At 49.0% G+C, this 26,500-nt stretch overlaps 1 protein-coding gene across 1 annotated transcript in view; it reads right to left on the bottom strand.

The window, feature by feature from the left end:
- The window catches only part of LOC106576150 (transcription factor SOX-5), a 97,625-nt gene that overhangs the window by 36,415 nt on the left and 34,710 nt on the right, over positions 1 to 26,500 (bottom strand). The window contains 6 exon segments of the mRNA XM_045699761.2: positions 1,283 to 1,375; positions 1,923 to 2,011; positions 9,389 to 9,515; positions 16,075 to 16,143; positions 16,691 to 16,863; positions 21,005 to 21,091. Of these exon segments, the coding sequence (XP_045555717.1) occupies positions 1,283 to 1,375; positions 1,923 to 2,011; positions 9,389 to 9,515; positions 16,075 to 16,143; positions 16,691 to 16,863; positions 21,005 to 21,091 (638 nt within the window).

The following is a 26,500-nucleotide window of genomic DNA, read 5'->3' as shown; positions in this document are numbered from 1 at the left end:
ACACAATGAAGCCTTACAGACAACAGTGGCTACCTTTGATGATAGAATTACATAGCTCAGCCTAGTTCGATATCAGCACTGAATCTGGTGCACTGACTGTGTAAGTCAGACAGGTGCAAATGTATTTAACAGGCAAAGCTTAACCTATATAACCCAGCCTGGTGTGTGCGCGTGTGTGTGAGCACAGGTTAAGCGAGAAAGCTGTCCTCTTCTGGTAATATGTGTGCAAATACGTAGGTGTAGCTGTGTTTCACTGATTGAGTGTGAGTGTTCAGCAGTGTGTCTGTGTGTGTGTGTGTGTGTGTGTGTGTGTGTGTGTGTGTGTGTGTGTGTGTGTGTGTGTGTGTGTCACCTCCCCTGCCTTTACAGTGATAATGCGTTGCGGGGCAACCTGGGTCTGTGTGTGCTTTGTGTCCACTGATCTTCTGGGCTTAATGTATTTCAGACAGGCAGCAGAGAGAACGCCCGCCCAGGCTCTTAACCCCTGAGAGAAGGGGTCCTGAGGCAGTCGCGGATCTGTGTCTAAGATCTCCGCGCTGCATATTTAGCATGAGTCCCAAATGGCACCCTATTCCCCATATAATGCACCAGTTTAGACCAGAGTAGTTCACTATGTAGGGAATAGGGTGCCATTTGGGACACAGCCCTAAGATCTGTTCCGGGGTCAGGATTAACTGACAATAGCCCACTTATTGTAAATATGCAGAGTGGAGAGAGGGAAGGAGAGAGACAGAGGGAGACAGCCAGGGCTAAAGATGGGCTCATCCCTCCATCCTCTCAGAGCGGAGAGAGGGAAGGAGAGAGAGAGAGGGAGACAGCGATGGCTAAAGATGGACTCATCCCTCCATCCTCTCAGAGCGGAGAGAGGGAAGGAGAGAGACAGAGGGAGACAGCGAGGGCTAAAGATGGGCTCATCCCTCCATCCTCTCAGAGCGGAGAGAGGGAAGGAGAGAGACAGAGGGAGACAGCGAGGGCTAAAGATGGGCTCATCCCTCCATCCTCTCAGAGCGGAGGAACAGATGCTGGGGATTTTTTGTCTTTTATCACTCTTTTTTTTCTTCTCCAGATTTATCAGATGGAGGGAACAAGTGGGCTACTCTCTCAGATAAACGAGGGGAGAAGAGGCGGGAGGGAGAGGAAAACATGAGGGAAATAGTGGGTAATCGTGTGTGTTGGGGAGTGGAATGTGTGTGTGTGTGTGTGTGTGTGTGTGTGTGTGTGTGTGTGTGTGTGTGTGTGTGTGTGTGTGTGTGTGTGTGTGTGTGTGTGTGTGTGTCCTAACCTGTAAGTACCACCAGGCTGGGTTGTTGTAGTTGGAGTCTACTCCAAACTGTTCAATAGTCCTGTCGATCTCCACTTCAGACCCTCTCCGTCCCTACCATTCACACACACAGTATTCAAAATATTACAGAGCCAGAGTGACAATACTGCAGACTCTGTTTTTGGTCTTTTTAACTGAATGTTGGGGTTTCTATGACTCCAGTCTTATGAGAGTGAACAATAAGTAGCACTTTAGTGATTCTATTCTCTGCTCAAGGTCTCTCCTCCAGAACAAAAGAGCATCACTATGGTAACCTAACACTGTCATCGAACAGAAAACAGAAGCACCAGCTTAGTCAGGTAGCAGTGGTTCTCAAACCTCTCCTCGGAGACCCCCAGCCATTCCGTGTATTTCAACTATTCCAGAGCACACCTGTTTGAACTCGTCAACTAATTATCAAGCCCTTCACTAGGTGAACCAGCTGAGTTAGTTCACAGATCACAGATCACACGTCTGAGGGTCTCTGAGGGGAGGTTTGAGCACCACTGAGTTAGGGCGATATCCTTGGACCTAAAACACAACAACATTGCAATCTCACAATAGAAAGGTTTAACTCTATGTATTAAGGCAAATAAAACCATCAGCATGGTGCTGGTCTCACCTGGAGCTGTAGTTGACCGAGGCCTGGGGTTGCCGCGGCAGCAGCTGCTGCCATGGTAGTAGGGACCAGCTGGAGAGGGTAAGGGTCACCTGGACAGAGGAAAAGAAAAAATACACGTCAGCTATCACTCCTTCCTCTCTTCCTTCACTTCCTCCTTTCTTTTCCTGTTCAGTGCCTCCCTACAATTTATGTTGGACAACAGACTGTGCCTCTCTCCCTCTTCCTTTCCCCTCCCTCTCTTTTTCTCTCTATCCTCTGTCCTCACCCTCTCAACACCTTCACACTCTTCTATGTGCACTCCCACAGCCCTTTCTCCATAACATGGCCCCACCTCCTCTCTACCTCCTTTTCTCTTTCTACACCGAGACATCTTTGACACTCCCGTGTGTGACCTCTCTCCTTTCACTTCCTCCCTGTCCTCTATTTAGGCCAAATGATCCCCCATCCCTTCTCTCTCTCTGCCCCTCTACCTTCAGTCCAGATAGACCCTTTACTCTTCTCTCCCCTTGTTCTACATTCTATCCCTCCATCTGCCTCCCCTCCCTCCCTCCTTCCCTTCCTCCCTCTCCACCTCCATCCCTCCGTCTGAGCTCCCTCCCTTTCTCCGGTCCGTTCTAAAGCCCTCCTTTGTCCTGTATCTGGTGCGTCCTAATGAAAGGCTGATTGTGTGGCCTCTCTCTAATACCTCCTGACAAAGACTCTGAAGGTGTTCAAAGATAAAGATGCCCTGGACGTAATTAAGCCAGCGAGGGTGACGTCATCGTTGTAGCACTCTTTCTATTCTCTCTCTTTCTTTTCCTCTCTCTGTTTCTGTTCTCTCCGTCTGCACCCTCTTTCTGCAATCGCTCTTTGTTTATGCACTCTCTCTCTATGCTTGTTCTTGTTCTCTCACTTTTTCTGTCTTCCCCCCCCGTCCTCGTCTCAGTAGGCCATGTTGGCAGTAAGTGAAGTGTGATGAATCAGGAATGGAGAGAATAGGAAATAAAAAAGAAGGGAGCAGGTTATTAGCACCCAGCTGCAGATAGCTAGGCCTGTGTAATTACTATGGGAGGGAAAGGTCAGGGCTGGGGGCAGAAAGGAGGGATGGAAGGAGAAGACACGTGGGAGGAGGGATGGAGGGAGAAAATGGGTGAGGAGGGATGGAAGGAGAATTCAGGTGGGAAGAGTGATGAAGGGAGAAGACAGGGGAAGGAGGGATAGAGGGAGAAGATAGGAGGGATAAGGGGAGAAGATAGGAGAGAGGAGGGATAGAGGGAGAAGATAGGAGAGAGGAGGGATAGAGGGAGAAGATAGGAGAGAGGAGGGGTAGAGGGAGAAGATAGGAGAGAGGAGGGGTAGAGGGAGAAGATAGGAGAGAGGAGGGATAGAGGGAGAAGATAGGAGAGAGGAGGGATAGAGGGAGAAGATAGGAGACAGGAGGGATAGAGGGAGAAGATAGGAGAGGGGAGGGATAGAGGGAGAAGATAGGAGAGAGGAGGGACAGAGGGAGAAGATAGGAGGGATAGAGGGAGAATATAGGAGGGAGAGAGGGAGAAGATAGGAGGGAGGAGGGATAGAGGGAGAAGACAGGGGAGGAGGGATAGAGGGAGAAGATAGGAGGGAGGAGGGATAGAGGGAGAAGATAGGAGGGAAGAGGGAGAAGACAGGGGGAGGAGGGATATAGGGAGAAGATAGGAGGGAGGAGGGATAGAGGGAGAAGATAGGAGGGATAGAGGGAGAAGACAGGGGGAGGAGGGATAGAGGGAGAAGATAGGAGGGATAGAGGGAGAACATAGGAGAGAGGAGGGATAGAGGGAGAAGATAGGAGGGAGGAGGGATAGAGGGAGAAGATAGGAGGGATAGAGGGAGAAGATAGGAGGGAGGAGGGATAGAGGGAGAAGATAGGAGGGATAGAGGGAGAAGACAGGGGGAGGAGGGATAGAGGGAGAAGATAGGAGGGAGGAGGGATAGAGGGAGAAGATAGGAGGGATAGAGGGAGAAGACAGGGGGAGGAGGGATAGAGGGAGAAGATAGGAGGGATAGAGGGAGAAGACAGGGGGAGGAGGGATAGAGGGAGAAGATAGGAGGGATAGAGGGAGAACATAGGAGAGAGGAGGGATAGAGGGAGAAGATAGGAGGGAGGAGGGATAGAGGGAGAAGATAGGAGGGATAGAGGGAGAAGATAGGAGGGAGGAGGGATAGAGGGAGAAGATAGGAGGGATAGAGGGAGAAGACAGGGGAGGAGGGATAGAGGGAGAAGATAGGAGGGAGGAGGGATAGAGGGAGAAGATAGGAGGGAGAAGGGATAGAGGGAGAAGATAGGAGGGAGGAGGATAGAGGGAGAAGACAGGGGAGGAGGGACAGAGGGAGAAGATAGGAGGGATAGAGGGAGAATATAGGAGGGAGAGAGGGAGAAGATAGGAGGGAGAGAGGGATAGAGGGAGAATATAGGAGGGAGAGAGGGAGAAGATAGGAGGGAGGAGGGATAGAGGGAGAAGATAGGAGGGAAGAGGGAGAAGACAGAGGGAGGAGGGATAGAGGGAGAAGATAGGAGGGAGGAGGGATAGAGGGAGAAGATAGGAGGGATAGAGGGAGAAGACAGGGGGAGGAGGGATAGAGGGAGAAGATAGGAGGGATAGAGGGAGAAGACAGGGGGAGGAGGGATAGAGGGAGAAGATAGGAGGGATAGAGGGAGAACATAGGAGAGAGGAGGGGATAGAGGGAGAAGATAGGAGGGAGGAGGGATAGAGGGAGAAGATTAGAGGGAGAAGATAGGAGGGATAGAGGGAGAAGATAGGAGGGATAGAGGGAGAAGACAGGGGGAGGAGGGATAGAGGGAGAAGATAGGAGGGAGGAGGGATAGAGGGAGAAGATAGGAGGGAGAAGGGATAGAGGGAGAAGATAGGAGGGAGGAGGAATAGAGGGAGAATACAGAGGGGAGGAAGGATAGAGGGAGAAGATAGGAGGGAGGAGGGATAGAGGGAGAAGACAGAGGGGAAGAGGGATAGAGGGAGAAGATAGGAGGGATAGAGGGAGAATATAGGAGGGAGAGAGGGAGAAGATAGGAGGGATAGAGGGAGAAGATAGGAGGGAAGAGGGAGAAGACAGGGGGAGGAGGGATAGAGGGAGAAGATAGGAGGGATAGAGGGGGAGAACATAGGAGAGAGGAGGGATAGAGGGAGAAGATAGGAGGGAGGAGGGATAGAGGGAGAAGATAGGAGGGATAGAGGGAGAAGATAGGAGGGAGGAGGATAGAGGGGAGAAGATAGGAGGGATAGAGGGAGAAGACAGGGGGAGGAGGGATAGAGGGAGAAGATAGGAGGGAGGAGGGATAGAGGGAGAAGATAGGAGGGAGAAGGGATAGAGGGAGAAGATAGGAGGGAGGAGGAATAGAGGGGAGAATACAGAGGGGAGGAAGGATAGAGGGAGAAGATAGGAGGGAGGAGGGATAGAGGGAGAAGACAGAGGGGAAGAGGGATAGAGGGAGAAGATAGGAGGGAGGAAGGATAGAGGGAGAAGACAGGGAGGAGGGATAGAGGGAGAAGATAGGAGGGAGGAGGATAGAGGGAGAAGACAGGGGAGGAGGGACAGAGGGAGAAGATAGGAGGGAGGAGGGATAGAGGGAGAAGATAGGAGGGATAGAGGGAGAACATAGGAGAGAGGAGGGATAGAGGGAGAAGATAGGAGGGAGGAGGGATAGAGGGAGAAGATAGGAGGGATAGAGGGAGAAGATAGGAGGGAGGAGGGATAGAGGGAGAAGATAGGAGGGATAGAGGGGAGAAGACAGGGGGAGGAGGGATAGAGGGAGAAGATAGGAGGGATAGAGGGAGAACATAGGAGAGAGGAGGGATAGAGGGAGAAGATAGGAGGGAGGAGGGATAGAGGGAGAAGATAGGAGGGATAGAGGGAGAAGATAGGAGGGAGGAGGGATAGAGGGAGAAGATAGGAGGGATAGAGGGAGAAGACAGGGGGAGGAGGGATAGAGGGAGAAGATAGGAGGGAGGAGGGATAGAGGGAGAAGATAGGAGGGAGAAGGGATAGAGGGAGAAGATAGGAGGGAGGAGGAATAGAGGGAGAATACAGAGGGGAGGAAGGATAGAGGGAGAAGATAGGAGGGAGGAGGGATAGAGGGAGAAGACAGAGGGGAAGAGGGATAGAGGGAGGAAGATAGGAGGGAGGAAGGATAGAGGGAGAAGACAGGGAGGAGGGATAGAGGAGAAGATAGGAGGGAGGAGGATAGAGGGAGAAGACAGGGAGGAGGGACAGAGGGAGAAGATAGGAGGGAGGAGGGATAGAGGGAGAAGATAGGAGGGATAGAGGGAGAAGACAGGGGGAGGAGGGATAGAGGGATAAGAATAGGAGGGAGGAGGGATAGAGGGAGAAGATAGGAGGGAAGAGGGATAGAGGGAGAAGAATGGAGGGAGCAGGGATAGAGGGAGACGATAGGAGGGAGGAGGAATGGAGGGAGAAGACAGGAGGAGGAGGGATAGAGGGAGAAGAGAGGAGGAGGGGTAGAGGGAGAAGAGAGAGAGGAGGAGGGATAGAGGGAGAAGACAGGAGGGAGGAGGGATAGAGGGAGAAGAGAGGAGGAGGGGTAGAGGGAGAAGACAGAGAGGAGGAGGGGATAGAGGGAGAAGACAGAGAGGAGGAGGAGGGTAGAGGGAGAAGACAGAGTGGAGGAGGGATAGAGGGAGAAGACAGAGATGAGGAGGGGTAGAGGGAGAAGACAGAGAGGAGGAGGGATAGAGGGAGAAGACAGAGAGGAGGAGTGATAGAGGGAGAAGACAGAGAGGAGGAGGGATAGAGGGAGAAGACAGAGAGGAGGAGGGATAGAGGGAGAACATGAGGACCGAAAGATGACAGATTTCATTAAGCCACCAGTGTTCTTATTCTCCTCAGTATGAGAGTGTGTGTTATTTTGTGTAAACAGAACATCAGAGAGTGAAAGACACTTGTGTTTTGATAAATGGATGTATTTACTTCCTTAAAGGGCGTATCTATTCAAATGAATGCCATGGCAGTGGAATATTACTGCCACTAGGCATAGACAGTCAGATATAAACAGTGACACTAATACACCACAATGTTCTCAGGGTATGACCCTTGCATATCTGACTGGGTCCCAGAGTGACTTCGTCACAATGCTATATCAGGACAATACACTGGGTCTCTCCGCTCTGGCCATGGCACTAGTGTGTGTGTGTGTGTGTGTGTGTGTGTGTGTGTGTGTGTGTGTGTGTGTGTGTGTGTGTGTGTGTGGTGTGTGTGTGTGTGTGTGTGTGTGTGTGGTGTGTGTGTGTGGTGTGTGCCTGGCTTTGTAACAATCAGTCCTGACCCAGGACCCGGTCTCAATAAGCAGTATTTCAGACTTCAGCATTCAGCCTCTCCAAAACATTTTTCCCATACAACTCTGGGACACAAAAAATGCCAGGGTTCAAGTAGCATTTTTTAGAGGGATCCTTATTTCAGTGGATGTGTATTCTGGTAGATAGGGAGCATCCCAAACGGCACCTTATCCCCTACATTGTGCACTACCGATGCGGCTCTGGTCAAAAAGTAGTGCACTATGCAGGGAATAGGGTGCCATTTTGGCCCCAGACATTTTTGCCTCCTGCTCCTTAAACAAACAACGGAGAGGCAGATATTCATGCTCCTCGTGGGGACGGCTGTAACAAAAGAGAGAAATAAAGAAAGCAAACATGTTTGCTCTTGGCCAGAGAGATGCATCTCCCTAGACTACTGGGCAGGACTGAGAGTTCTCACAGAGAGAGAGAAAGAGAGAGAAAGAGAGAGAAAGAGAGAGAGAGAGAGAGAGAGAGAGAGAGAGAGAGAGAGAGAGAGAGACAGAGGCAGAGAGAGAGAGAGGAGAGAGAGAGCGAGAGAGCGAGAGAGAGAGAGAGAGAGAGAGAGAGAGAGAGGAGAGAGAGAGAGAGGAGAGAGAGAGAGAGAGAGAGAGAGAGAGAGAGAGAGAGAGAGAGAGAGAGAGAGAGATATGGATGGATGGATGGATGGATGGATAGGGACAAGAGTAGAGGCCACACTGGGCAAATTGTGTATTTTGTGTGTGTGTGTGTGTGTGTGTGTGTGTGTGTGTGTGTGTGTGTGTGTGTGTGTGTGTGTGTGTGTGTGTGTGTGTGTGTGTGTGTGTGTGTGTGTGTGTGTGTGTGTGTTCTGTCTACAGTGTGTGGTGTTCTCAATCCTGGTCCTGGGGAAGATAAAGATGCCCTGGATGTAATTAAGCCAGCGAGGTCGACGTCATCGTCGCAGCACTCTTTCTGTTCTGTCTCTTTTCCATTCTCCTCTCTTTCTTTTTCTTTCTCTGTTCTATCCGCCTGCACCCTCCTGCAATCGCTCTTTGCCTATGCACTCTCCCAAAGGGGGGCACATTCTTGTTTTTGCCCTAGCACCACACACCTGATTCGAATCAATCCAAGCCTGACGATGAGTTGATGATTTGAATCAGGTGTGTAGTGCTAGGGCAAAAACAAGAAAGTGCCCCCCTTTGGGTCCCCGGGACCAGGATTGAGAACCACTGGGGTGCAGTATGTACCATGTACTATGTGTATGTATGAAGTGTGTGTGATGGCAGTGAAGTGTACTACTAGTGTGCATAGCATATAACCCATGTACAAGTCTAACTTTCAAAAGTCAACAAGTGTTGATGTTTCAGAAGGACAGCAGTACTCTCTGTCATTCAGAGCAACACCATTCTCCTTGGCTCAGGCAGAGAAAAGACAGTAATATTCCTCCAAGACAGCGGGGGTCTTTAAGTGGGCAGTGGGCGGTGGGTGGTGGGCGAGGACTGGCACATCACGGCATTAATTGAAACTGGAAGGAGACTTGTTTAGGAAGCTGTTAGTTTCTGGGGGAGGAGCTGGACCTTAGAGAGACCAGTCTGTCTGTCTGTAGGGGGAGGCGAGCGCGAGGATTGTTGGACAGGCGTGTGTGAGGCGTGTTGGATGCATGTTCTGGCGGGGGCCCGTGTTAATGTGAGGGAACCTGGGGCAGGTCACTCTACCCCCTGGCGTGTTCCTACGGTATTCGGAATGTCGTTCCTGGCACACGCGTGTTGCTTCTCGCGGTAAACAACACATTGCCTCACAGCCGGACTGCCGCGGCCAATAACAAGTCCCACAGGATGAGGCTTTTTTGGTTGCTTTGAAAAAAATATTTTCTGGAAAATTGAAAATGGAGACAAAAGGATGAGCCAAGTGAAGGAATGAGCCAACAGACAGAGAGAGAGAGAGAGAGAGAGAGAGAGAGAGAGAGAGAGAGAGAGAGAGAGAGAGAGAGAGAGAGAGAGAGAGAGAGAGAGAAGAAGAGAGAGAGAGAGAGAGAGAAAGAGAGAGAAGAAGAGAAGAGAGAGAGAGAGAAGGTCCCTGTCTCTGTAGAAAATACACATGTTGTGGCGTGGCAACAACCCCACTGACATGTCCCAATCTAGGCCCACAGAGAATAGTCAGTTTGAGGAGACTGTTAGTACTTACTGCAGCCTGGTTTGTAGTTGAACCCAGGGGGCAGCAGGAAGCCTTGCTGGGCAGCGGCGACAGCCAGAGTCCTCTGGTCTGGAGGGAACACTGGGATCATCAACGGAGGCAGCTGCCCCTGGACCTGCTGAGAGACGGGTGGAGGGGGAGGAGGAGAGGAGGATAGGAGAGGGAAGGAGGAGCGGAGAGGAGGAGGAGAGGGGGAGGAGGAGAGAGCGATAGAGAGAGATCAGTTTACTGAGCATATGGATGTATGTATCTGACTGGGGTGGGGAAGGTATGTGAGCGACCAGTCCAGGTGTAGTCAGATATTGATCTTGGGTAGCGAGGGGGAACAGAGCAGACAGAAGCAGAAGGCTGCTCTATCTGTATCAATGTAGGCCAGCTTGGGGTATTGTCTGTTCCTCACAGAGGGGGTATCAGGTCCGTGTCTGTGACCTTTAACCTCTAGACACAATCACAGCTCAGCGTAGCGAGGTCAGGTAAGGTCATCTGGCCATGAACAAGATTAGAAGGAAGAAACTGAAGAATGCTGACACACAGACACACACATGTGCAGCTATATACACACACGGACACACACAGGGACAGAAGAGTGCACACACACACACACACACACACACCCCTCCCGCCGCACACCCCTATCCAACACGCAAGTACGTACTCTCTCCTCTCCTCTTGAGCACCTGAGTCTGATACAGAGCTGTGTATATGAGCTGAGACAGGTCAGAGTCAGGGAGTCCTGTCCTGTTGATTACTGAGACAACGAGGGAGTCACGAGGAAGAATCACTGCTAAACTCTCATAACAGCTGGCCTGGCTTCTTCCGTCCCCAAGGAGAGAGGAGCGAGGAGAGAGGAGCACTCTGAGTCGGCAGCACACCATCCCTCTTCACAAGGTTTCCAGAACTCAGAGAAAAAATACAAACTCAGTGACTTTGGCAAGAGGAAGAGTCTGAGTGTTCGGCACAGAGAGAGAAGTAGGAGACAGATGGTGGAAGCCGAAGACTGTGTGTTTGTGTGTGTTTGTGTGTGAGCGAGTGTGTACGTGTGCGTGTTCAGCTGAAGACTGCTCTGCCAAAAACAACACAAAGACACTGAGGAGCGACATGACGGACAGAAGAGATGTGGAGAGACATGGGAGAGATAGTCCGCAGTATGAGAGTTAGATAGATGGATTGAAGATACCAAACCCAGGTGGGCCTTATAGTTTCATAACCAACGGTTGAATGAAATATAATTCAAACCCAAGGAACAAAAGGAATAAGCTATTACCTGTAGAAACAAATATCTGCAATATTATAAAACATTCAATGACATCATCCTCTTATGTCACCGCAGGATGACGGACAGGTAGGTGAGTTAAATGGATGATGGGATCAAGTATTTCCTCCGTCTCGTTCCTTCCCCCTTTCTCCCTCCCTCGCTCTGTTTCGCGTTCTTTCAGAAATGAACGTTCTCAATGTCTTTCTATCCACCGTCCGGTGTGTGTGTGTGTGTGTTCTTTCTGTCTGCTATGTGTGTGTTTGCATTCTCAGCCATAGGTTTGCTGGCACGGAGAGGAGAAAAACTCCAAGGTAAAGTTATTATTAGGGCGTAATTAGCTGTATGAAGTAAACGGGGGGAACAATAGCTGCCAGCCTTGACAATATGGACAACATCTGAGTGTGCGGAAAAATCACACCGTAAAGTGTGGGTCCCACAGCTAAAATCTGTTTGGAACCATATGCTCAAGCAATTAATGCAGAGTTTGGGTGACCTAGCACTGAAAAGGGGAGACAGCGATATAACCAATAATTAATTTGTGCTGGATGCTGGATAGAGGGATGGAGCCGTGGATGGATAATATTCAGAGAGGGATTTTAATATGAAAGTACCTGAGCGGGAGAGTGAGTCCATTAACTTTCACAGGACAACGGCTATTAAAGGCTAGCCTGCTGTGACAACAATGCATTTGTTAATGTCACAGTGGGTTGTTTCACACACATTAAAACACACACATGGACGCAGACAGGCACACACGCACACACGCACACGCACGCACACACACACACACACACACACACACACACACACACACACACACACACACACACACACACACACACACACACACACACACACACACACACACACACACACACACACACACACACACACACACACACACATAACCCTGTTGCTTCACTTGTCACAGTGGGGATTGTTTTCGGAGCACACCTTTGGAGGTTCCCAGGTAGAGCATCGCTGTGTGTGTGTGTGTGTGAGAGTACTAAGTACACATCAAACATTCTCAGTCTGCTAGACATACGTTAACGATTCACCCAGAAAAAGAGGAACAGAAATACAATGAGAGGTCTCAGGTTGATAACGACCAATAGGAGAAGTTCTTCTAAGGTATAAAACCTGGGTTCTGTTTTCAGTCCTTCAGAGTGAAGTCATCGCCAGAATAAAACGCTCCTCTCTCTTTCTCGCTCTACTTCTTCCACATGGATTCCAGAATTCGTCACAAATGGCACCCTGTTCCCTATATAGTGCACTACTTTTAACCGGAGCCCTATGACCAGAGCCCTATAAATGAAATAGGGTGCGATTTGAGACGCAGCCCCAGTTTTCTTTGGGGGGTAAACAGGCATTAGCGTGAGCCAAGGGCACCTTCAACTAATGTCACAGAGGAGAGAGACAGCGGCACGGCGGCCACCTTTTATTAACCACACATTAGGTTAGAGGAGCGGCGTGTGTGTGTGTGTGTGAGTATGTCAGTGCCAACACCAGCCCTAGGTGGGCAAAGCTCTGTGCCCATCTGCTCCTGTGTGTCCTCGCTCTGGTAAGAACCATTAACTGGCATCAGGGAGGAAGAGAGGAGAGGAGAGGAGAGGAGAGGAGAGGAGAGGAGGGGAGAGGAGAGGAGAGGAGAGGAGAGGAGAGGAGAGGAGAGGAGAGAGGAGAGGAGAGGAGAGGAGAGGAGAGGAGAGGAGAGGAGAGGAGAGGATGGGAGAGGAGAGGAGAGGATGGGAGAGGAGAGGAGAGCGGAGAGGAGAGGATGGGAGAGGAGAGGAGAGGAGAGGGAGAGGATGGGAGAGGAGAGGAGAAGAGGGGAGAGGAGGGGAGAGGAGAGGATGGGAGAGGAGAGGAGAGGATGGGAGAGGAGAGGAGAGGAGCTTCTGACCAGTCACATAGGTAAGGCTAAGTTTAGGCATAATGTGTGTCTTCTTACTGCCTCTTCTGTCTTGCTCTCTCACTCTCTCTTATTACCTTGTGCTTTCAGAACTATGTTTAATCCCCCTCTCAGCCTGTTTGGCAATTTTCTCTTAAGCCTATTTGAGGTCACAATGACATGGAACTGACACACGCATGAAAACATTCCTGATTGTTTACGCAGCTGCCCATGGAAACAGTAACCAGTAAAAGACAGTGAGCAGAGAAAACACCAATTACATTCATTCCAGAGTGATGAGACAAATTAAGCAATTACACAGCCAATTGGGTTAGCCGCTCCCATGCACAGCACATGGAGGTGTGCAGGCGGTCCGTGTGTCTGTGTTTCACTCTGTCTGTCTGTTTGTCCTCCTTTCTTTTCTTACCAGCAGAAGAGAACATTTCTATTTCATCCAGTGGAGGTGGATGGTGATTGAACTAATGGGTCTGGGCTATGTGGGCTGACAGGTGTGTTGTCAGTGAGAGAGAGACAGAGAGAGAGAGAGAGACAGAGAGAGAGAGAGACAGAGAGAGAGAGAGAGAGAGAGAGAGAGAGAGAGAGAGAGAGAGAGAGAGAGAGAGAGAGAGAGAGAGAGAGAGAGAGAGAGAGAGAGAGAGAGAGAGAGAGAGAGAGAGAGGGTAAGAGGGGGAGAGAGTGAGAGAGGGGAGGAGTGTTATTGAGTTAATTTACAGGGATGTGGGTTGACTTTAATCAGGTCTTTATAAGCAGCTCGTTAGTGACTGTCGTCACGGTGTCTGGCTGCTCTTAAATGAGTCTCAACCCTCCCTGTCTCAGGCTCCGTCTCTGTGTTAGTTAGCAGAGGGGCTAGCTAATGTGGCTAATCTTATTGGACTAAATAGCCAAAAGCTCTATAGATCATTTGCTGGTGGATCCCGATGGGCGACTGGGTGATTTTCTGAGTGGAGAGAGACTATATGAAGAGACAGGTAACAAACACATGATTTTCCTGTGTGTGGGAAAGCAAGATGTAACACATTAAAAGAGTTGAGGTCATAGGGAACTGTTCATTAGCCACGACACACACACACACCCTCTGTGTGTGTGTGTTCGTGGCCTGAGCTGCTCTGCAGGTGTGCTCCTTTCATCCACACCTTACAAAACACCGCCACACGGCAGATCGCTACGCAACACCAGAGGAGTTTAGTTTACATTAGCTCTTCTAAATGATGAGTCATGAGTTTAGTTTACATTAGCTCTTCTAAATGATGAGTCGTGAGTTTAGTTTACATTAGCTCTTCTAAATGATGAGTCGTGAGTTTAGTTTACATTAGCCCTTCTAAATGATGAGTCGTGAGTTTAGTTTACATTAGCCCTTCTAAATGATGAGTCGTGAGTTTAGTTTACATTAGCTCTTCTAAATGATGAGTCGTGAGTTTAGTTTACATTAGCTCTTCTAAATGATGAGTCGTGAGTTTAGTTTACATTAGCCCTTCTAAATGATGAGTCGTGAGTTTAGTTTACATTAGCCCTTCTAAATGATGAGTTGTGAGTTTAGTTTACATTAGCCCTTCTAAATGATGAGTCGTGAGTTTAGTTTACATTAGCTCTTCTAAATGATGAGTCGTGAGTTTAGTTTACATTAGCTCTTCTAAATGATGAGTCGTGAGTTTAGTTTACATTAGCCCTTCTAAATGATGAGTCGTGAGTTTAGTTTACATTAGCTCTTCTAGATGATGAGTCGTGAGTTTAGTTTAAGTCATTTAATTAAGTTAGGTTGTGGACAATGACATGTTCTCTATATTGTCTGATATGTGTCAATGTCTTCTAATTTTCTCTGAGATTAATATTGCAGATTTCACCTCGTCCAGTGGAGAGATGAAAGAGTTCTTCACCAAAGCTTGGGTGAGTGTACTGTTTGGCACACACACACAAAAAGATGGGTACGCCACACACACAGGCACACACACACGCGCACACACACAAAAACAGACGGGTACGCCACACACACAGGCACACACACACACGCGCGCGCGCGCACACACACACACACACACACACACACACACACACACACACACAACACACACACACACACACACACACACACACACACACACACACACACACACACACACACACACACACACACACACACACACACACACACACACACACACACACAGTCCTCTATACCCCTCTCTGGCACCTCATTGTACTGTGGGATTGTGTTCACATTCTCTTCATGAATGATTCAACTGGAGTCTTTCTGGGACAAGGTCTTTGATGATCGGTTGTGTGTGTGTTTGAGTTGTGAGTTGTGTATGTGTGCATAATGTGTATGTGCATTTGATGTTGAAATGGGTGTGCGTGTGTGTGTCTCTCTCAGCGATAAGCCCCTGTGATTGAGTTCCCCTAACGAGGCTGCGTTCAGCTGTCCCTAGCTGTGAGAAACTATTGTTCAGCAGACTCAATGGAGGAACGTTTGTTTGGGAAAAGGTTGCAAAGTCATGGGAAAAGAGAGCTTTGTCTCTGAGGGTCGTGAGGGAGTGAATCGAGAACGGACATGTTTATGGCTTGACACACACAGCTGCTCCAAACACAAATACATGGACCGACACACACACACACACACACACACACACACACACACACACACACACACACACACACACACACACACACACACACACACACACACACACACAACCAGAAAGGCCTCTTATCGCACAAGCAACAAATGGCTGGAATCCAGGGCAGAGGGTTGTGTGTATATAGCCTCTGTTTAGCTTGAACGTCCCAGATACACACACTGTCAAGGCAAAGTCTGACTGTATTAACCAAATCAGTCACATCTTTTTATTTGACCTTTATTTAACTAGGCAAGTCAGTTAAGAACAAATTCTTATTTACAATGACAGCCTAGGAACAGTGGGTTAACTGCCTTGTTCAGGGGCAGAACGACAGATTTTTACCTTGTCAGCTCGGGGATTAGATATTGCAACCTTTCGGTTACAAGTCCAACACTCTAACCACTAGGCTACCTGCCGCCCCGATCTGACTGAGTTAACAAAACCTTTCTACCTCAGAGAGGCACCTGGAGGAACAAAGCTATCAGTGTTGTAGAGAGAAGGAGAGAGAGAGGGGGGGGGGGGGTAAAGGAGAGAAGGAAAGAGAGAGATGTCTGTCTGTCTATACAGTCTGTCTGTCTGTGTATGTGGCCCCTGTGAGAATTAAACTCAACTTACAGCAGTCACAAGTTGTCTGAAGTGTTGAGGGATGGCTGTTGATTGGTGATTGTTGGGCGTATGTATATATGCTGTGGGATTGGTACTGTGAGGTGCAGATGTGTGTGTATATGTGTGTGTATATGTGCGTGTGTTTCGGAGGTAAAGGGTGACAGCCACTGACGGTCAGATACTGATTGCTGATTTCTGACGGAGTTGCCGCATCATATAAGAAGCCCCCCCCACCCACCCACACACACACAGGCACATGCACACAGGTACACACACACACACACAGTCTCACCTGGATCTGTTGCTGCAGGAGGTTGATTTTGTGTTGCTGCTGCAGAAGCTGCTGCTGTTGCCGAGCAATCTGTGATAAAAGACCCAGAGAGTTCAGAAAGATACACACACACAAACCAACAGGCAGAGCATTGATCACATACATAACCAGGCGTGCAGAGGCTCAATGTCCCATGGGACAAGTGACAAACGTCTACAAACATCACAGCTTCAAATGTGGCCCTCTTATCAAATATGGATATGACATGTGACGGGCTGGGCTCAGATGGGAACTATACGCCATTACAATACATCCATTGTATACTGTTCACTTCAAAAGGGCAGATATATATGAATCGTCTTCAGAGTGCAAACAGTCTTTGTAAAGCTCAGAGCGCCCCAGTGGCTGAACCACCAAACGAAGACAGAAACCCTTCCCTATGCAAATACCTGGCAGACTCCCGCCCGCATGCTGCTTTTTCTTAGCTCTGTGTGTCGGCACTTGGGTATCTAGGGTGTGTATGAATGTATGGGGTGTGTGTGTACATGTATGTCTTTGTGTGTGTGTTTTATCATACATCTGTGTGTGTGTGTCTACCTCTATATCTTCACATCACACACATCTCCTTCTCTCTCACCTGGTCCTGTTGTTGCTTGGCCAGCTCCATCTGCTGCCGCTGCTTCTCCATCTGCGAGGCGGCCACTTTCTTCTGCTCGTCCTGCGCCGCCAGGAGCTGCTCCCTCAGGCTGCTCAGCTGGCTGATCATACCCATCAGCTGGCGCTCCTTCTCGGCCAGGCTTTCTGAGGTACCTGGTGGGGGGAGGGTAAAGGTTGGAGGTCAGAGATGTGGAGCTAGAAGGATGTGGAGCTAGAACGTCAGGGGTCTTCGTCAATGGGGCGTGTCTGGGGTAGAGTGGAGAAGGCGGCTTACAGTACAGGGCCAGATCTGTTAAAAACAGAGTTAAGGGCACTCATTCCAAATGCCAAATGAATCCTTAGCGCAAACCCTGTACCTCTTCTAGATCTGAGAGGATTTGGATGCATGTTGCTAATACCGAATAACACATATCTATGACTGTTTTGCCTAAGGGTAGAGGTAGGTGGTAGGGGTTAACTTGGAATGCAGTCTCAGTCAAGCCTTCCTCTCTTTCCCTCTGAACAGTGTGTGTGTGTCAGACAGCCCCAGGCCTCTCTGTTTACCCTCCAGTTACCGTGCCTCCTGCTCACAGTTAGCATGGCCTGACCCTTGACCCTAAAGATCCTGACATATGAGCCCCATTCACACGCACACATGGTCTCTCTCTCTCTCTCTCTCTCTCTCTCACTCTCTCTCTCTCTCTCTCTCTCTCTCACACGCACACACAAGGGAGGAAACCTAAATCATTCAACAGGATGTAGTTACACAGAGGCACGCCGAGGCACTTATACAAACAGTCTATGTGTGTGTGTGTGTGTGTGTGTGTGTGTGTGTGTGTGTGTGTGTGTGTGTGTGTGTGTGTGCTCATAACCGTGTTAGACTATTTTCCTTCAAGTCTTTAGTGTCTGTCTATGTGTGACATACTGTGTATGTATGCAGGATTACTTTATTTGTGTGTGTGTGTGTGTCATTTGTTCTTTGGAATCAATTGCATATATACATACGTGTGTGTCCCCCTCCAGCAGTACAATCCCCCATTGTTCCCCAGCTGCTACTACCTTCAGCAGAGTCACATTCCTTCCCCAGTCATACCAGATGAGAGAGAGAGAAAGAAAGAGAAAGAAACAGAGGGAGAGAGAGAGGGAGAAAGAAAAAAGGGAGAGAAACAAAGAACGAGAGGAAAGGGACACTGACCTGACCCCCTGACCTCACAGGAAGGTGAGAGTGAGCTCCATTTGTCCCCCTGATGTTCCATCCCTCCAGCCCTCCCGTCATCCCTCCTTCCCTCCGCCAACAATGGACAATAAAGGCAACTGTCAGAGCCGCCCGTTGGAAAAATAAACCCTGTGCTGTCTTGAACAGCTCACAGACCCACAGCTCACAGACCCACAGACCAGCCCTTCACTACTGCCGACCGAGACTAGAAAGGAGCTCGTGTTAAAAACGCTAGCCTGTCCAGAAAGAAGGGGGGATGAGAGGAAAAGGGGGAGAGGTGGAGGGGTGAAAGGGGAGATCAAAAGAGGTATTTCTTCCAGGGGAAGGGGTATAAGACCACCACACTTACACTAACTGGGAGGAATGCTGATTGTCTGACTGGGTAGGACTGAGAAGTGACTGTCTGATAAAAAGGGTTTTCAATGGGGGACCTGGACAGGGGAAAATGCCCCTGTAATACCCTTAAAAAACTCCACTTCAATCCACTTCTAGATACCCTCTAACATGAAACCTGTTAGTAGGGCAAACACTCACACACACATACAGATAAAAGCATACGCACAGCGATCAACACACAAGCAGTGGTGTGCATACATAAATGTACCAGTACACACAAATATTCCCTCCCTCCATCCACCCCCCACTCTCCCTCCCTCCCTCCCTCCCTCCCTCCCTCCCTCCCTCCCTCCCTCCCTCCCTCCCTCCCTCCCTCCCTCCACCCCCCGCACTCTCCCTCCATCCACCCCCACTCTCCCTCCCTCCCTCCACTCCCCCCTCCTCCCTCCCTCCCCTCCCTCCCTCCCTCCCTCCCTCCCTCCCTCCACCCCCTCCCTCCACCCCCCACTCCCTCCCTCCATCCACCCCCCATTCTCCCTCCCTCCACCCCCCACTCCCTCCCTCCCTCCACCCCCCACTCCCTCCCTCCCTCCCTCCCTCCCTCCCCCACTCCCTCCCTCCCTCCACCCCCCACTCCCTCCCTCCTCCCTCCCTCCCTCCCTCCCTCCCTCCCTCCCTCCCTCCTCCCTCCCTCCCTCCCTCCCTCCCTCCCTCCCTCCACCCCTCCCTCCCTCCACTCCCTCCCTCCACCCCTCCCTCCCTCGCTCCACTCCCTCCCTCCCTCCACCCCCTCCCTCCCTCCCTCCCTCCCTCCCTCCCTCTCCCACACACGTTCAACAAACACTCCGGCGTCATCAATCACAGTGTGTTAGTTGTTTCCTCAGCTGCTGGTGGATCAATAAGGTGTTTCCTTCTGCTCCAAACTTCCTTAAGCAGATCCTAGGCTGGGTCCCAAAGGGCACCCTAGTGCCTATACAGTGCACTACTTTTGACCTGGGCTCAAAGAGCTCTGGTCATAAGTAATGCACTATGTAAGAAATATGGTGCCATTTGTGACGTAGCCTAGAGCCCTGAAACCAGCCTCACGCCTATCACATCCACTAGTAATTAACCAATTTGTAACAATGTAGTAGTTGTCAAGACGCTCTCAGGCTAATTAATGACTAGGCTTAACAGATAACTCCCCCATGGCAGTTAGAATAGTACAGAGGGAGAGAAGGAGAGCGGGAGAGAGGGAGGGAGGGAGAGAGGGAGGGAGGAAAGGGAGAGGGGAAAGCAGAAGTGCTTCCAAAAACTCTTTTGGGTTTTGACCCAAACAAATTGTTCAGACTTTTTCTTGTGGCCGAGACACGTTAGGATCCACAACCAGCAGTAGGTTATTATTGCTTGGTAATGCACTGCATGAAGCCAACTGTCTGGCTCTGATCTCATTCAGTCCTGATCACAAGGACCTGCCTTTTCAAATTCACTTTGTTCAGGAGAAAGCTCACACACACACACTCTCTCTCTCCTCACACACACACACTCCTGATGTTCCTCTCCAGCTGCTTGTTTCATCTGCGCGAGGCGGGACGCTCACACACAGAAATGTCATGTCAGCGGGAGGCACAGGGAGGGACTGATCAATGAAGCTCCATCCTAGTGCTAAGAGAGGAGACCAGGACAGCTTTGATTACATATTTCTTTACTTCCTAATGAAGCACAATTACCACTGGAGCTCATGTCTGTGCCCTAGAGTGAAATTAAATGAAACCCTCCCTTTCTTTTTCAGCGTACATTAACAGGGGGTAGAGAGAAAGGGAAGATAGAGAGAACGAGAGCGAGAGAAAAGGAATGAGAGGTAGAGAGAAAGGGAGAGGGGAGAGAGAAAAGGAGAGGGAGAGAGAGAGAGAGAGAGCAAGAGAAACAAGGAGAGAAAGAGAGAAGAGAGAGTTACGCTCCATGTTTCTCCGTCTCAGTGTTAGGGGTAAATGTATCATTTACCGCGGTAACATGTGTAAGAGCTACAGACGAGGATGTGCCATTAACTGTGTTACATGTACGATAAGCAGCCCTGAGAGTTAACTAACACTGCAGTTAACCATCAAAGTGAAAGCTCTATTCTCATGGAGGGGTGAGGAAAGTGAAAGCTCTATTCTCATGGAGGGGTGAGGAAAGTGAAAGCTCTATTCTCATGGAGGGGTGAGGAAAGTGAAAGCTCTATTCTCATGGAGGGGTGAGGAAAGTGAAAGCTCTATTCTCATGGAGGGGTGAGGAAAGTGAAAGCTCTATTCTCATGGAGGGGTGAGGAAAGTGAAAGCTCTATTCTCATGGAGGGGTGAGGAAAGTGAAAGCTCTATTCTCATGGAGGGGTGAGGAAACTGGAGTTGCCTTTTGCTGCATGCTTTGAGTTTGGTGTGACATTGACAGCGAACATGTGTTTAGAATCTCAATACAAGGAGACAATTTAGGTATTGAGAAAAATAAATGGCCTGAGAGACAGACGGATATACATGTAACCGTTTATCTCTTACTGTGATCACTGCACCTAGGGGGACATTCCAAGCCAGGCCTGTCAAAGTCATTTTGCCAAAGGGACACGTCTCAGTAAAAAGCACTAAAAGGCCTATTTCCCCACATACTGTATCTCAATATTTTCAAGGAATTGAAGAACAAGAGTTAGGAACACAAATGGGGGGGGGGGGGACCATCAATGGCTCCCAGGCCACGAGTTGAATACCCCTACTCTAGGCAGACAGACAGTGTGACTGTACTGTTGTTTACCTTTGATTTCTCCAAAATGTCCTGATCCCATGGCCAACAGCTTGTCCTTCCAGTCCTTAGACAACAGCCTCTCAATGCTGGGGGCTTCTGATGGAGGGAGGGATGGATGGAGGGAGGGATGGAGGAGGGTAGGGAGGGAGAGAGAAAGCGAGAGGGAGAGATTCAGCTGGATGGCCAACATCACAATAAAGCTCATTTAAAGTCCATTTACTGTAATAAAGACAGCAGCAGTGTCTCTCTAATGGCAGCACCAGCACCCAAACAGCCCAGCTATTTTTCACTCAGACGCTTTGCCCTGACTCACCCAAACAACCAGCTCTATTTTTCACTCAGACGCTTTGCCCTGACTCACCCAAACAGCCCAGCTATTTTTCACTCAGACGCTTTGCCCTGACTCACCCAAACAACCAGCTCTATTTTTCACTCAGACGCTTTGCCCTGACTCACCCAAACAGCCCAGCTATTTTTCACTCAGATGCTTTGCCCTGACTCACCCAAACAACCAGCTCTATTTTTCACTCAGACGCTTTGCCCTGACTCACCCAAACAACCAGCTCTATTTTTCACTCAGACGCTTTGGCCTGACTCACCCAAACAGCCCAGCTATTTTTCACTCAGACGCTTTGCCCTGACTCACCCAAACAACCAGCTCTATTTTTCACTCAGACGCTTTGCCCTGACTCACCCAAACAACCAGCTCTATTTTTCACTCAGACGCTTTGCCCTGACTCACCCAAACAACCAGCTCTATTTTTCACTCAGACGCTTTGCCCTGACTCACCCAAACAACCAGCTCTATTTTTCACTCAGACGCTTTGCCCTGACTCACCCAAACAGCCAGCTCTATTTTTCCTATTATCTCATATTGGCCAAGGCAGGAGATGTTTGGTTAAAGAAGAAAAGGGGGTGGGGGATGTAGAGAGAGGGAGAGAGTGAGAGGAGGGGAGAGAGAGAGCGAGGGAGAGAGAGAGGGAAAAGTGAACGAGAGTGCGGGAAGGGAAAAGAAGAGAGAGGGAACAAGCCAGGGCCTCAGTGGACAACAAAGGGGTCTCTGTCCCTGCGCCAGCCCCAGCCGGAGTGGGGAGGGCTCACAGGAAAGGCCCTGGCTCCGGCCCGGCCTGCCCGAACAGGCTCCACATTGACTCCTCTTGGCAGCGGGGAGCTGAGGCTCTGGCCACCACCACAGAGCAGGGGTCAGGATTGAATAACCAATTATACAAGCACCGACAGAGTTTATCTACGCTTTGCAAACGGCCCAAACACTAACATTTTGAGGTGGAGGGAGGGAAGAAGGGAGGAAAGGAGGGAGGGATGGAAGGATGGAGGGAGGGGTGGTTGGTTCGGCACCCAGATGTCATTTCGTCTCTGCGTAGACACACACACAGTGTGTAATTCACACAGACTTATACACACACACACACACACCACAACGCAGTGCAGGGCCGTGCTCCATTGGTCTGCCACAGTGGGAGAGCTTGGAGGTGATCCGTAGTGATACAGGCCTTAAGGGAAGCCTCAGCGCTGGTATTACCTACACTAGTAAATGGAGACAGGACACACACACACACACACCTCGGTATAATGTAGACAGGACACACACGCCTCAGTATAATGTAGACAAGACACACACACACGCCTTAGTATAATGTAGACAGGACACACACACACACCTCAGTATAATGTAGACAGGACACACACACACACCTCAGTATAATGTAGACAGGACACACACACACACCTCAGTATAATGTAGACAGGACACACACACACACCTCAGAATAATGTAGACAGGACACACACACACACCTCAGTATAATGTAGACAGGACACACACACACGCCTCAGTATAATGTAGACAGGACACACACACACGCCTCAGTATAATGTAGACAGGACACACACACACACCTCAGTATAATGTAGACAGGACACACACACACGCCTCAGTATAATGTAGACAGGACACACACACACACCTCAGTATAATGTAGACAGGACACACACACACGCCTCAGTATAATGTAGACAGGACACACACACACGCCTCAGTATAATGTAGACAGGACACACACACACGCCTCAGTATAATGTAGACAGGACACACACACACGCCTCAGTATAATGTAGACAGGACACACACACACACCTCAGTATAATGTAGACAGGACACACACACACACCTCAGTATAATGTAGACAGGACACACACACACCTCAGTATAATGTAGACAGGACACACACACACACCTCAGTATAATGTAGACAGGACACACACACACACCTCAGTATAATGTAGACAGGACACACACACCTCAGTATAATGTAGACAAGACACACACACACCTCAGTAATGCTCAGTGCTGTATAATGCTCAGGGCTGCTGCCAAATGTATGGAGAAAGACGCACACTGACAAACAACACGCCGTTAGCTTGAGAAGGATCAGTGAGGAGAGAGAGAAGATGGAGAGAGTGATGGAGAGAGAGAGAAGATGGAGAGAGTGATGAGAGAGAGGTTTGTATCAAAAAGCTTTTGTCAAAACAGCGTCTCTTCCACCTACGCAAGGTTAGGCACTAAAAGTACCAATTATGTGTGTTGTTAGGAAAAGCTGCCTGCGCTTGGCAACAGTTGCAGTGGGTACTATGTCAACAAAATAATTCTCCCCGCACGCTCCCTTTCTCCTACCGAACCAGACGAAAGGGAGAGAAAGAGAGACGGTAAAAGAGTCCCAAGTACCTCAGTCAGTGAGTCTACAGTAAGTTGGTTCAGATGAATAACCCCTAGACACCAAGACAGTCAGCAGAAGAACTCGTATGTTTACCACAGGAAAACACACACTACTGTAGCACATGCCTTCCAGCTCAACATCAACGGAGAGAGGAAGCAGACAGGACTTCAGAAATCAGACCAATACATGTCCAAATGTTTTTATTCTGTGTGCCTCTCTCTGTGTGTGCCTCTCTCGTGTGTGCCTCTCTGTGTGTGTGTGTGTGTTCCTCTGTGTGTGTATGTGCCTCTCTCTGTGTGTGTGTGCCCCTCTCTCTCTCTCTCCCTCCCTCCCTCCCTCCCTCCCTCCCTCCCTCCCTCCCTCCCTCCCTCCCTCCCTCCCTCCCTCCCTCCCTCCCTCCCTCCCTCCCTCCCTCCCTCTCTCTCTCTCCCTCCCTCCCTCTCTCTCCCTCCTAGGGCACAGTGTATGTTCTGTCAACGTGGTGTATGACATGGTGTGTCTTACAGGAGAACCAATCACTACACACCCACAGGTACATATGGCCCAATGATCATGGAGGTGTTGACGAACAGCACAGTAAACACTTTTTGGGCTCGAAACCGAGAGCTCTAGAGATATAATTACCTGTCAAAACACCTTCGACTGCTGAGAGTGTGTACTTGAATGGCTGCTAGAGAAGTGCACACTACCAAGTAATAAACTAGAGATTTTTATTTTATTTCTTACTATGACATTTCTATTAGATTTCTTTTCAAAATAGTAGATTTATATTCAGAAAAATATATATTATAGTATCAGAGATTATAGCAACTATAATAACAAAATCCTCCTGGACTGAATAATTATGGTGGGTGCAAAACGGAATGAATGTAACATTTAATTGGATAGACATATGCACATTATTGAGATATATCTACAGTCAACAATTTTATGAAATTGAAAATCCATTTATCTAAAACATTATTTTGTCCTTCATTTCTTCTCTGCATGTTTTGGTAACAGATGGTGTTGTCGGTGCTTATGTCCAATTTGATTTGAACCAAAAACTCAGCCAAATTTACACTGGCACAAATCTCACAGCGCCAAATTCATACTGGCAGATTGAAATAACTGCGTAGAGGGCATGACATTGGGGTAGAAAGACGGAGGACTAAATTGTAATGACATTTGTAAAAGTCGGCAAAACAACAAAAAGGGAAAACTTGCTGTCCTATTTGTGATTTATTTTTACATGTAGAAAAGTCTGAGTTTAGCTTAATTGCAACATGTTTTTCAGGAGACAAACATCTCTCTCTCTCTCTCTCCACACACACACACACACACACACACACCCTTGTTTCCCCTACGTGCCTCATTGACGGCAGGTAGCCTAGCGGCAGGTAGCCTAGCGGCAGGTAGCCTAGCGGCAGGTAGCCTAGCGGCAGGTAGCCTAGCGGCAGGTAGCCTAGTGGTTAGAGCGTTGGACTAGTAACTGAAAGGTTGCAAGATCGAATCCCCGAGCTGACAATGTGAAAAAAATCTGTCGTTCTGACCCTGAACAAGGCAGTTAACCCACTGTTCCTACGCCGTCATTGTAAATAAGAATTTGTTCTTAACTGACTTGCCTAGATAAATAAAAACATGGACCGCCATTACCATCAGTGGTGTCTAGATAACACCCTGGTATTTGAATAATTCAGCTGCTCCCTGATAGGCCACGTTACAGGACCTTATTAAGACATAGTTAGGGGAATGATGTATTCCATTTACATACAGTTTACAACTTGAGATGTAATGTGTCTAACAAACTAACCAGATAATGCATGAATATCGTCAGCAATATTGTCTGCGGTTATACAATGTGTTCCATATTTTGAATAGATAAACAGTTGGGTTTATAATGAAATATAACAAAATGTCCTGTTAAATGACACTCCAGCTATAAAGCTGTGCCTTGTCAACACAGACATGGCCAGAGAAGGGTTAAAAACCAGTGACTTGTCACCACAGCCATGGCCAGAGAAGGGTTAAAAACCAGTGACTTGTCACCACAGCCATGGCCAGAGAAGGGTTAAAAACCAGTTACTTGTCAACACAGCCATGGCCAGAGAAGGGTTAAAAACCAGTGACTTGTCACCACAGCCATGGCCAGAGAAGGGTTAAAAACCAGTGACTTGTCAACACAGCCCATGGCCAGAGAAGGGTTAAAAACCAGTGACTTGTCACCACAGCCATGGCCAGAGAAGGGTTAAAAACCAGTAACTTGTCACCACAGCCATGGCCAGAGAAGGGTTAAAAACCAGTGACTTGTCACCACAGCCATGGCCAGAGAAGGGTTAAAAACCAGTGACTTGTCACCACAGCCATGGCCAGAGAAGGGTTAAAAACCAGTGACTTGTCAACACAGCCATGGCCAGAGAAGGGTTAAAAACCAGTGACTTGTCAACACAGCCATGTCCAGAGAAGGGTTAAAAACCAGTGACTTGTCAACACAGCCATGGCCAGAGAAGGGTTAAAAACCAGTGACTTGTCAACACAGCCATGGCCAGAGAAGGGTTAAAAACCAGTGACTTGTCAACACAGCCATGGCCAGAGAAGGGTTAAAAACCAGCGGCAGGACGCCACTCTTTTCATGCACACACATCACTCTTGTGAAAAGCCTTCAGTTTAAGTAGGCCAATAAATGGGTCCTTTTACACACACACACACACACACACACACACACACACACACACACACACACACACACACACACACACACACACACAAACACAAACACACACACACACAC

This window comes from Salmo salar, chromosome 17 (genome assembly GCF_965601325.2).
Source record: "Salmo salar chromosome 17, fSalSal1, whole genome shotgun sequence".
NCBI lineage: Eukaryota > Metazoa > Chordata > Actinopteri > Salmoniformes > Salmonidae > Salmo > Salmo salar.
This window is presented reverse-complemented; position numbering and strand designations above follow the sequence as displayed.